The 12,222-nt window shown below is 40.5% G+C and overlaps 1 protein-coding gene across 1 annotated transcript; it reads left to right on the top strand.

The window, feature by feature from the left end:
* The first annotated feature begins 59 nt into the window (after positions 1-59).
* On the top strand, positions 60-7,555 carry LOC137026729 (uncharacterized). The gene is made up of 2 exons (XM_067394162.1): positions 60-1,786; positions 2,317-7,555. Exons 1-2 carry the CDS (start codon positions 1,479-1,481, stop codon positions 3,203-3,205), a joined length of 1,197 nt encoding a protein of 398 aa, XP_067250263.1. The 5' UTR covers positions 60-1,478; the 3' UTR covers positions 3,206-7,555.
* Positions 7,556-12,222: the final 4,667 nt, after the last annotated feature.

Here is a 12,222-nt window from a genome sequence, read left to right as displayed (position 1 = left end):
GTAGTATATCGTATATATGACAGTATTTACAACACTTTGTTAATGAATGCTACAGCATACTGTAGTATTAACTACAGTGAACTGATAAACTGTAATATATTCTGTAGTATACTTTAGTTTTTACTATAGTAATCTGTAGTTTATTGTAGTATAATATATTGTAGAACTGTAGTTGTAGAAAACTTGTATAGTTGTAGAAAACTTACAGTATTGGGTAAAGTAATTTGTTTATATTACTATAGTTGTTATATTACCACAACAAATTAATTCTAGTACTTTACTATAATATGGTTCAAAAACACTATAGTATTTTCTATGAATTAGTACAAACCCGATTCCAAAAAAGTTGGGACACTGTACAAATTGTGAATAAAAACAGAACTGAAGTTTCAAATTTCAATATTTTATTCAGAATACAACATAGATGACATATCGAAATGTTTAAACTGAGAAAATGTATAATTTTAAGGGAAAAATAAGTTGATATTAAATTTCATGGCATCAACACATCTCAAAAAAGTTGGGACAAGGCCATGTTTACCACTGTGTGGCATCCCCTCTTCTTTTTATAACAGTCTGCAAACGTCTGGGGACTGAGGAGACAAGTAGCTCAAGTTTAGGAATAGGAATGTTGTCCCATTCTTGTCTAATACAGGCTTCTAGTTGCTCAACTGTCTTAGGTCTTCTTTGTCGCATCTTCCTCTTTATGATGCGCCAAATGTTTTCTATGGGTGAAAGATCTGGACTGCAGGCTGGCCATTTCAGTACCCGGATCCTTCTTCTACACAGCCATGATGTTGTAATTGATGCAGTATGTGGTCTGGCATTGTCATGTTGGAAAATGCAAGGTCTTCCCTGAAAGAGACGACATCTGGATGGGAGCATATGTTGTTCTAGAACTTGGATATACCTTTCAGCATTGATGGTGCCTTTCCAGATGTGTAAGCTGCCCATGCCACACACACTCATGCAACCCCATACCATCAGAGATGCAGGCTTCTGAACTGAGTGCTGATAACAACTTGGGTTGTCCTTGTCCTCTTTAGTCCGGATGACATGGCATCCCAGTTTTCCAAAAAGAACTTCAAATTTTGATTCGTCTGACCACAGAACAGTTTTCCACTTTGCCACAGTCCATTTTAAACGAGCCTTGGCCCAGAGAAAACGCCTGCGCTTCTGGATCATGTTTAGATATGGCTTCTTTTTTGACCTATAGAGTTTTAGCTGGCAACGGCGAATGGCACGGTGGATTGTGTTCACCGACAATGTTTTCTGGAAGTATTCCTGAGGCCATGTTGTGATTTCCATTACAGTAGCATTCCTGTATGTGATGCAGTGCCGTCTAATGCTGTGTTCACACCATATTCGCGTCCTTGCGCGAATAAATCGCGCTATTCGCGCGTAGTTGGACGCGTGAACATTTAAGTGAAATTCGCTTCATTCGCGCGTGAAATTCGCGTCTCCAGTCACGTTGCAAAATGGCTGACTTGGATTTCGTTGAGAGAGTAGCTGCGCTTTATGTGCTTTGGAAGGCTGAAAAACGGCGTAGATCCGTCCGGCGCCGTGTCTGGGTCCATCAGATACTTAAGAGGCGCACCCAGCTTGGTGAGTTTCACCAACTCCTCCAGGAGCTGCGCCTGGATGACGGCCGCTTTCAGCGGTACTTCCGACTGAGCCGGTCCCAGTTTGATGACCTGTTGTCCCGTGTCGGTGGGAGGATTTCCCTCCAGGACACCAACTACAGGCGCTCTATTCCACCTGCAGAGCGCCTGTCCATCTGTCTCCGGTGAGTAAATCATTTAATATTCAGTGTGATTACAAGTAATTAATGACTCCACAGACATATAGTCTTCTTATTCTTCTGAACACACAATTATCATACAACACTTTAATGAAATGGCAATTAGCTAGTTTACAACAGTCAATGTGGGTTTTGAATTGTGCAGGGAACTGCTATATTATAATAGTGATTAATAGACTGTTTTTGCAATGTAGCAAACAGAGCAAATACTAAATAAAGGTAAAGTTTTAAGGGCACTTTATCAAGTCTGTTGTTGTTTAACTGTAAAAAAATTAAAAAGAAATGAAAATGTCACAAACACCAGTATTATAAAAATCAGAGCAAATGCTAAATAAAGGTAAAGTATTAAGGGCATTTTATTAAGCTTGTTGTTTAACTGTAAAAAAAAAAAAAAATGAAAAAGAAATGAAAGTGTCACAAACACCAGTATAATAAATTTATATTTGCTAATATAGAATTGCAATCTGCATTTATAACAATGTTTATTTTATTTTTTTATTTTCTCTCTCATTCAGATATCTTGCCACTGGAGACTCCTTCAGGACGATCGCCAGCAGCTTCCGTGTTGGTGTCTCCACCATCTGCAAGATTGTCCCAGACGTGGTGACTGCAATCTGGGACTGCTTAGTGGAAGAGTTTATGGCTGTGCCCTCCACAGACGAATGGAGGTCCATTGCAGAGGGTTTTGAGGAGAGGTGGAACTTCCCACTCTGCTGTGGAGCACTGGACGGCAAGCACGTCCTGATAAAAGCACCCCCCAACACCGGATCCCAGTTCCACAACTACAAGGGAACATTTTCCTTAGTTCTCCTTGCTGTTGTGGATGCAAGGTATTGCTTCAGGGTGATCGATGTCGGGGCATATGGACGGTCGAGTGATGGTGGGACTCTGGCCAACTCAGCCTTTGGCCAGGCACTCCGTGGTGGCACCCTCCAACTGCCACCTGACCGTCCTCTCCCAGGAGCTGACCACAGAGGACCCCAGCCCCATGTCTTTGTGGCAGATGAGGCCTTTCCCCTCAGGAAAAACCTCATGAGGCCATTCCCTGGGCGCACCCTTCCCCGAGAGAGAAGGGTCTTTAACTACCGTCTCTCCAGAGCCCGGCTGGTGGTGGAAAACGCCTTCGGAATCCTGTCCTCACAGTGGAGGATGTATCGCCGCCTCATAGAGGTTCATCCTGAGGTTGTGGAGAGGTGTGTGAAGGCGACGTGTGTCCTCCACAACTTTATGAGATCTGCAGAGGCACCTGCTGTGAGGGGGGCGGGGCAGGGTGCAGAGGACTCGCTGCAAAGTCTCGGTCGGGTTGCAGCGAATAATTCTGCCAGAGAAGCCATCCGGGTCAGGGACAGCTTCATGGCTCACTTTACAGCAGAGGGAGCAGTCCCATGGCAACCGACCGAGTAATAGGTTTTAAATCCTGTGCTCTTTATGTTCATGTTTAGGTAGTGTAAATATTCCCACCCTTTTGTCTTTTCTTTTGATTTACACCCTTTATATATTGTAAATAACATTTTCAACCTCTCTTGTAAATATTGCTCTTTTTCCATCCTTAACTCTTTTAAATCTTTCATAATTTTTCAATCATTGTTTGTTCAAGTTTAGATTGTTACAGTTTTCTTGTTTAAAATGATAAATGGAGCCAGCCTCCAAAATGAATCCCTGTCTCGTTGCTGCATTGTCATTACAGCAGTATACCACATTACTGGTCCAATCACAAATAACTTTTTTTTTTTTTTTTTACTATACTATTGTGAGTGTATCTGCAACAGAATATAATTAGAATGAATGCACAAATATTTGCCATAAGTATTGTAGTCTTAACATAGAAATAATATTTTTAAGTAACAAATATAAATTATGATTTGTTGTGCACAAAGTAACACACAAACCTCTTTGGTCATTGTATAGAACATTTATTTATACAAAATAAAATAAATCAAATAAAAAATATAAACTATATTTACAATATATAATATAATAATAACTATTTACATGCAGGAATAAAAAGGATCTTGCTTGGAAGAGGGAAGAGTGAGGGCCATAGTGAAGGAGAGGAGAAAGGAGAGAAAGTCTGGTTCATTCCCTGCAGAGATTGCTGCCTCATTTTTAAAACTATTGTGTAGGCTCCAATTGTTCCAAATTAAGCACAACTGTGCTGTTTTCATAAATTAATTTGTGTATTTGAAATTTAACAAAATCTTTAGTCTGAGGCGGCATCCTCTGCAGGGAAGGGACCAGACTTAAGAGGAAGAGCTCATCCTCAGAGCGTGGAGGTGGCGCTGGAGCTACAGGACGGCTCCAGAGTACTTCTAGGAGACCTTCTCTGAGCTCTTCTTCTTTGCCCTGTTTTAAATGATAACACATTTTGTACGATGAGAAGGCAGAAAAGGATTAAACTCATTCACAAACCGTCAGTGTGTGAGGCTATGAGTGCTTACTGTAAATTTAATTAGCATGTTAAACATGGTCATTATTGCATGTACACACCTGTGGGTACAGCAGCAGATGTTGAAGGGCCGGCAGGGGAAGCAGAAGCAGCAGTAGATTCTGGCCGAGGGGACCCAGGCTCACTGCCATCAAAAGAACCAGTGGGCTCTGTCATGACAATATTAAATATTAATACAACATTACACACATTGCACATTACACCAGCCAGACTGAAATTAATTGAGCTTTTTCATCATAAAAATAAATAAATAAAAATAACAAATATGCCCTGCTGTGTTGCTTCACTTGTCAACACATCTCCTGTCTCTGAGTGCCCTGCTGCCTCTGTCTCACCCTGGTCCTCAGTGTGGTCGTACCCTGTGGCCTGATTCTCCTCATCCCCCCTCTCCATATTCCCGCTTGTCTCCCTTGGGGAGACAAAGGGGTCGAGGAAAGACAGGACCGCAGAGTACTTCCACTTTTTCCCTGACCCTGCTGCTGACCCACTCCTGATTGGTTAACGCGGCACGGAAATTCGCCAAAGTTCAGATTTTTCAACTTGCGCGAATCGCTCAATTCGCACCGCAGGATGTCAATTCGCGTCTTTGCGTTGACTTAACATGTAAATCACTCGCGCTTACCGCTTCATTCGCGTCCGGTGTGAACGCACCATAAGGGCCCGAAGATCACGGGCATCCAGTATGGTTTTCCGGCCTTGACCCTTACGCACAGAGATTGTTTCAGATTCTCTGAATCTTTGGATGATATTATGCACTGTAGATGATGATAACTTCAAACTCTTTGCCATTTTTCTCTGAGAAACTCCTTTCTGATATTGCTCCACTATTTTTAACCGCAGCATTGGGGGAATTGGTGATCCTCTACCCATCTTGACTTCTGAGAGACACTGCCACTCTGAGAGGCTCTTTTTATACCCAATCATGTTGCCAATTGACCTAATAAGTTGCAAATTGGTCCTCCAGCTGTTCCTTATATGTACATTTAACTTTTCCAGTCTCTTATTGTTACCTGTCCCAACTTTTTTGGAATGTGTAGCTCTCATGAAATCCAAAATGAGCCAATATTTGGCATGACATTTCAAAATGTCTCTTTCAACATTTGATATGTTATCTATATTATATTGTTAATAAAATATAAGTTTATGAGATTTGTAAATTATTGCATTCCTTTTTCACATTTTGCATTCAACATTTCATATATTGCATTCACAATTTGTACAGTGTCCCAACTTTTTTGGAATCGGGTTTGTACAAGATTTTTTCGCTGGTTAGTACAGTTATTCCGTCCCATCGCACAAAGTCACATTATTTTTTTGATGCACATCGAATTTATTCGGTAAATGTGTTTCCATCGTAGTTTATGCACATTTTTTCTTATCAGATAGAAAATTTATCCAACTTAAATGAGTGCATTAGTTTTTTATGCGCATTTTTAGAATTTATGCACATCTTGGCGTTTCCATCCAGCAGTTTTTGATGCGATATCCCAAAATGTGCATAAAAATAGGTGGATGGAAACATAGCTATACTGGTCGCAAGTTCTGTTGTTACCAACACAATTCAACAAAACTTGCAATCATAGTTGGCTAACAGTGCTTTTGGGAAACGCACCCCTGGATAAGGTAAACCATCTTTCTTTTGTGCCAGTTTTTCAAAGCAAAATTGGATTGGATCACCCTGATCCAGATACACACTTTTTCAGATTACCAACTCTGGATTACCAGTGCTCCAATGGGGTTACATTTCACAATGCAGGCTGCCTGCTATGTAAAGAACAACAGGTAGAATAGTCAATGTGGGGTCATCCTTTTTTGAAGAGAGAAAAAAAACTTCTTTTTTCAATTTCCTTTAAACAATCGGACCCCTTCGTAAAAACCTAAGAGACATGGTAATTGAAAAAAATATATATTTTAATGCTTTTGCATTCTCTCAAAGGTTTTGGGTTTTCCCAAGAAACTTTGCATCATGGCAATTTGTGAGAGAAGACCCAGATGCAGAATGAGCGTAAGTGATATTTGACAATACACAGAACAAGGAGGTTGAGACATGAACAGTCCAAACAGTAGGGCAGGGCACACGTCAGGTGAACAGGCAGGTTGAGAATGACTGCTGAGACCAGCCTCGGGTGACGATAGGAAGAGGCAGCAGCAGATGGGATGACAATGATGAAGATGAGGCAGTAGCTCAAGGAACCAGAGGCTTGACATTTGGAGATGAAACTGAACTGAAGCTGCACCAGGCTAGGGAGTATCAGCAGCCAGGGAGGATAAAAGAATGGGCAGAGCAGGAACCAACAAGAAACTCACAACACACAAGACAAGACTCAACAATATGACAAGACAAAAACAGATAAATATGAAAACGAGCAAAATAAAGACAGATAAAGATACTAGAGAAAACAAAATGAGAGAAAGTGAAACTAGAAATAAATAACGAGCTCACAAACAAAAGAAAAAGGCAACCTTTAATGGAACTTGAGGAGAAAAAAATAAAGTCTTGAATGCAACAAAATAGAAATAAAAAACAAAAACCAGGATGAACCAGAGCAAAAGTAAAATTCTAAAATCAGACTAGAGTTAAAAAAGAGGTACATAGAAATATCAGAAGGATCAAATACACAACTTGAACAGACAGGCAGTAACTACACATAGCGCTGTCAAACAAAGCGCACAAAGCAACAAACCAGCCAAGAGGAAAAATAAACAATAATTAAAGCTGCAAGCAGCGTTGAGAGGGCCCTCGCACCCGGGCTCACCGCCACCCGTTGGCCTCAGGAAAACAGTGAACAGTGGGCGTCATGCATTTAAGTGAGTGAATAAAGGAGAATTATGCCAAAGTCATTTCGAAATGCCACACTTCCTGCGGCCAACAGGTGGCGCTTTTACCGTAACTGAATTTTGCCATGTTGATGTCTTCAGCCCAGGACTATTATCGAACACATGAAGTTTGGAGCAGATTGGACATTGTATGTCTGAGTTACAACAACTTCCTGTTTCTTTCGTGGCGTTAATCGCATAAATTAGCACTCAGCCAAGTGTTGCATGATTTAACGTGTCTCTAGCATGTTTGGTACTTCGTGGTCAGTATAAAACATGTCATTTCCTGTTGCCTACAGGTGGCGCTATGACTGTAACTGAGTAATGTTATGAAGATGTCTTCAGGTTAGGATTCTAATAAAGTATGTGAAGTTTGGGGCAGATCCGACATTGTTTGTCTGAGTTACAACAACTTCCTTTTTCATGGCGAAGACATCAAACTTTGTCAGGCCGCCACGGACACGCCCTTCAGTGAAAACTCTAGATCTTCGCAATTTAACGTCACAAAGGCCTTTAGATTAGACTGACCAAAAATGACATTGATCTGATTAAATCTCTAGGAGGAGTTCGTTAAAGTACAACGTCTGGAAAATGCAAAAAACGGTGAATTAATTCAAAATATCTGACTTCCTGTTTGGTTTCGGATTTCGCTCCAAGAGAATTTTTTGTAGGTACTGGGCTGATAAATGTGTGTACCGAATTTCAAAGCCCTAGTGTAATGTAGCGAGCGGGGCTGTACGTTAGATGGCGCTATCGAGCCATTTTGCCACGCCCAATTCCGAAACCCATAACAGACGTAAATTTTCACCACTTCTGACGCGTGTGCAAAGTTTCGTGAGTTTTCGAGCATGTTTAGGCCCTCTCAAATGCGATTCATTTTGGAGAAGAATAATAATAAATATAGCTGCGAGCAGCGATGGCGGGCCCAAGCCCGGTGGCACCGCCACCCCGGTGGCTTCAGGGCAACTGTGCACAGCGGGCAATAGGCACTTAAAACGGTTAAACATCAAAGGACTATGTCAAATTCACTCCACATTTACTGCACTACAAGGTGCCGTTATAGAGCCCCTCCTCCCTGCCCATTTTCAAATGATTACATGTGCCAAGTTTTAACATTATTCTGATGAATTTTGAAGCAAATCAGGTAAAAATAAGAGGGTGATCTCAATGTATGCTGAAAGTGACACATTTTCTGCTTCCAGTTGGTGGCGCTATGACTTTGAATCACAATAGTCAAATCCATGTGATCAGCCTTGTACAACGAAGACTAAGCCAAAGTTTCATCAAAATCAATTAATGTATGCAGAAGTTATAACACTTTGTTTCCCTTTTCTTGCCATAAATTCGTTGCTTCGCCACGGCCAAACCGTTTGAGATATCCAAAATCCGTTTGCAATTAAACAACTTCAATGTGTTAGCAACAAGTTAAAAAAAGCTTGGTGTAAATTGGATAAACCCTGTAGGAGTAGTAGTATAAAATTCATAGCCTGTTTTTTCAAAAAATTAACATTCAAACCAAAATAGCTGACTTCCTGTTGGTCGGAGCTAATGAATGTAAATTAGAAAATTGTCCGGCTTGATGAGAATAATATGTGTACCGAGTTTGGTGACTGTAGGAAAAACTAACCCCCACTTTTGTCAAAAGGTGGCGCTACTGAGCCCCTCCACCACGCCCATTTCTATGGCTTTGTCCATGTCTACTGGTTGACAATATTGATGTGTGTGTCGAGTTTCATGCAATTTGAAGCATGTTAAGAGCCTCAAAAACACTCAAGAATATTATTACAGTTTGACCTGTTGCCATGGCAACAATATTTCAAATATCAAAAATCCTGTCATAGGTCTACATCTGCTGTGTATTGACATTACACTGATGAAGTTTGAAGCAAATCAGGTAAAAATAAGAGGGTGATCTCAAAGCATTTTAAAAGTGATACACTTCTTGCTGCCATTTGGTGGCGCTATAACTTTGACTCACAATAGTTACATCCATGTGATCAGACTACTACAACCAACACACTCCTGAAGTTTCATAAACATCAATCAATGTATGCAGAAGTTATAACACATTTCCTGTTTCCCTTTTCTCGCCATAAATTCGTTGCCTCGCCACGGCCAAACCGTTTGAGATATCCAAAATCCGTTTGCAATTAAACAACTTCAATGTGTTCGCAACAAGTTAAAAAAAGCTTGGTGTAAATTGGATAAACCCTGTAGGAGTAGTAGTATAAAATTCATAGCCTGTTTTTTCAAAAAATTAACATTCAAACCAAAATAGCTGACTTCCGGTTGGTCGGAGCTAATGAATGTAAATTAGAAAATTGTCCGGCTTGATGAGAATAATATGTGTACCGAGTTTGGTGACTGTAGGAAAAACTAACCCCCACTTTTGTCAAAAGGTGGCGCTACTGAGCCCCTCCACCACGCCCATTTCTATGGCTTTGTCCATGTCTACTGGTTGACAATATTGATGTGTGTGTCGAGTTTCATGCAATTTGAAGCATGTTAAGAGCCTCAAAAACACTCAAGAATATTATTACAGTTTGACCTGTTGCCATGGCAACAATATTTCAAATATCAAAAATCCTGTCATAGGTCTACATCTGCTGTGTATTGACATTACACTGATGAAGTTTGAAGCAAATCAGGTAAAAATAAGAGGGTGATCTCAAAACATTTCAAAAAGTGATACACTTCCTGCTGCCAGTTGGTGGCGCTATAACTTTGACTCACAATAGTCACATCCATGTGATCAGACTCCTATAACGAACACACTCGTGAAGTTTCATAAAGATCAATATATGTATTAAGACGTTATAACACATTTCCTGTTTCCTTTTTCTCGCCATAAATTCGTTGCCTCGCCACGGCCAAACCATTCGAGATATCAAAAATCCTCTGGCAATTTTTAATCATCAGTGTCTTGACTTCATGCTGACCGAGTTTGGTGGCGATCGGATTAATCGTCTAGGAGGAGTATATCAAATTCCAGAGCATGCGTTTTTCAAACAACCCTTAATAGCGGACTTCCTGTTGGCGTGGCGATTAACTTAGAGCGCAAAAGTTGTTCGGCCCGATGAGGTCTATATGTGTACCGAGTTTCATACTAATACGTGCAAGCATGTTTAATATATGGACCAAATTTTCAGACTTTTTTCAAGGGGGCGCTGTCGAGCCCCCCTGCCACGCCCGGGTACCAGCCTCTCCGGCGTCCTAATGGCCGCGGATTCCAATGTGTGTGCCAATTTTCAAGAGTTTTTGAGCATGTTAAGGCCCCCAAAAAGCCCCGGAAGACGAAAAAAATAAAATAAATAAATAAAAAAAAAAAAAAAAAAAAAAAATATAGCTGCGAGCAGCGATGGCGGGCCCAAGCCCGGTGGCACCGCCACCCCGGTGGCTTCAGGGCAACTGTGCACAGCGGGCAATAGGCACTTAAAACGGTTAAACATCAAAGGACTATGTCAAATTCACTCCACATTTACTGCACTACAAGGTGCCGCTATAGAGCCCCTCCTCCCTGCCCATTTTCAAAGGATTACATGTGCCAAGTTTTAACATTATTCTGATGAATTTTGAAGCAAATCAGGTAAAAATAAGAGGGTGATCTCAATGTATGCTGAAAGTGACACATTTTCTGCTTCCAGTTGGTGGCGCTATGACTTTGAATCACAATAGTCAAATCCATGTGATCAGCCTTGTACAACGAAGACTAAGCCAAGCCAAAGTTTCATCAAAATCAATTAATGTATGCAGAAGTTATAACACTTTGTTTCCCTTTTCTTGCCATAAATTCGTTGCCTCGCCACGGCCAAACCGTTTGAGATATCCAAAATCCGTTTGCAATTAAACAACTTCAATGTGTTAGCAACAAGTTAAAAAAAGCTTGGTGTAAATTGGATAAACCCTGTAGGAGTAGTAGTATAAAATTCATAGCCTGTTTTTTCAAAAAATTAACATTCAAACCAAAATAGCTGACTTCCTGTTGGTCGGAGCTAATGAATGTAAATTAGAAAATTGTCCGGCTTGATGAGAATAATATGTGTACCGAGTTTGGTGACTGTAGGAAAAACTAACCCCCACTTTTGTCAAAAGGTGGCGCTACTGAGCCCCTCCACCACGCCCATTTTTATGGCTTTGTCCATGTCTACTGGTTGACAATATTGATGTGTGTGTCGAGTTTCATGCAATTTGAAGCATGTTAAGAGCCTCAAAAACACTCAAGAATATTATTACAGTTTGACCTGTTGCCATGGCAACAATATTTCAAATATCAAAAATCCTGTCATAGGTCTACATCTGCTGTGTATTGACATTACACTGATGAAGTTTGAAGCAAATCAGGTAAAAATAAGAGGGTGATCTCAAAGCATTTTAAAAGTGATACACTTCTTGCTGCCATTTGGTGGCGCTATAACTTTGACTCACAATAGTTACATCCATGTGATCAGACTACTACAACCAACACACTCCTGAAGTTTCATAAACATCAATCAATGTATGCAGAAGTTATAACACATTTCCTGTTTCCCTTTTCTCGCCATAAATTCGTTGCCTCGCCACGGCCAAACCGTTTGAGATATCCAAAATCCGTTTGCAATTAAACAACTTCAATGTGTTCGCAACAAGTTAAAAAAAGCTTGGTGTAAATTGGATAAACCCTGTAGGAGTAGTAGTATAAAATTCATAGCCTGTTTTTTCAAAAAATTAACATTCAAACCAAAATAGCTGACTTCCTGTTGGTCGGAGCTAATGAATGTAAATTAGAAAATTGTCCGGCTTGATGAGAATAATATGTGTACCGAGTTTGGTGACTGTAGGAAAAACTAACCCCCCCACTTTTGTCAAAAGGTGGCGCTACTGAGCCCCTCCACCACGCCCATTTCTATGGCTTTGTCCATGTCTACTGGTTGACAATATTGATGTGTGTGTCGAGTTTCATGCAATTTGAAGCATGTTAAGAGCCTCAAAAACACTCAAGAATATTATTACAGTTTGACCTGTTGCCATGGCAACAATATTTCAAATATCAAAAATCCTGTCATAGGTCTACATCTGCTGTGTATTGACATTACACTGATGAAGTTTGAAGCAAATCAGGTAAAAATAAGAGGGTGATCTCAAAACATTTCAAAAAGTGATACACTTCCTGCTGCCAGTT

Source organism: Chanodichthys erythropterus, chromosome 9, assembly GCF_024489055.1.
Source record: "Chanodichthys erythropterus isolate Z2021 chromosome 9, ASM2448905v1, whole genome shotgun sequence".
Classification (NCBI taxonomy): Eukaryota; Metazoa; Chordata; class Actinopteri; order Cypriniformes; family Xenocyprididae; genus Chanodichthys; species Chanodichthys erythropterus.
Note: the sequence above shows the minus strand (reverse complement) of the source record. Positions and strands in the feature narration are given on the sequence as shown.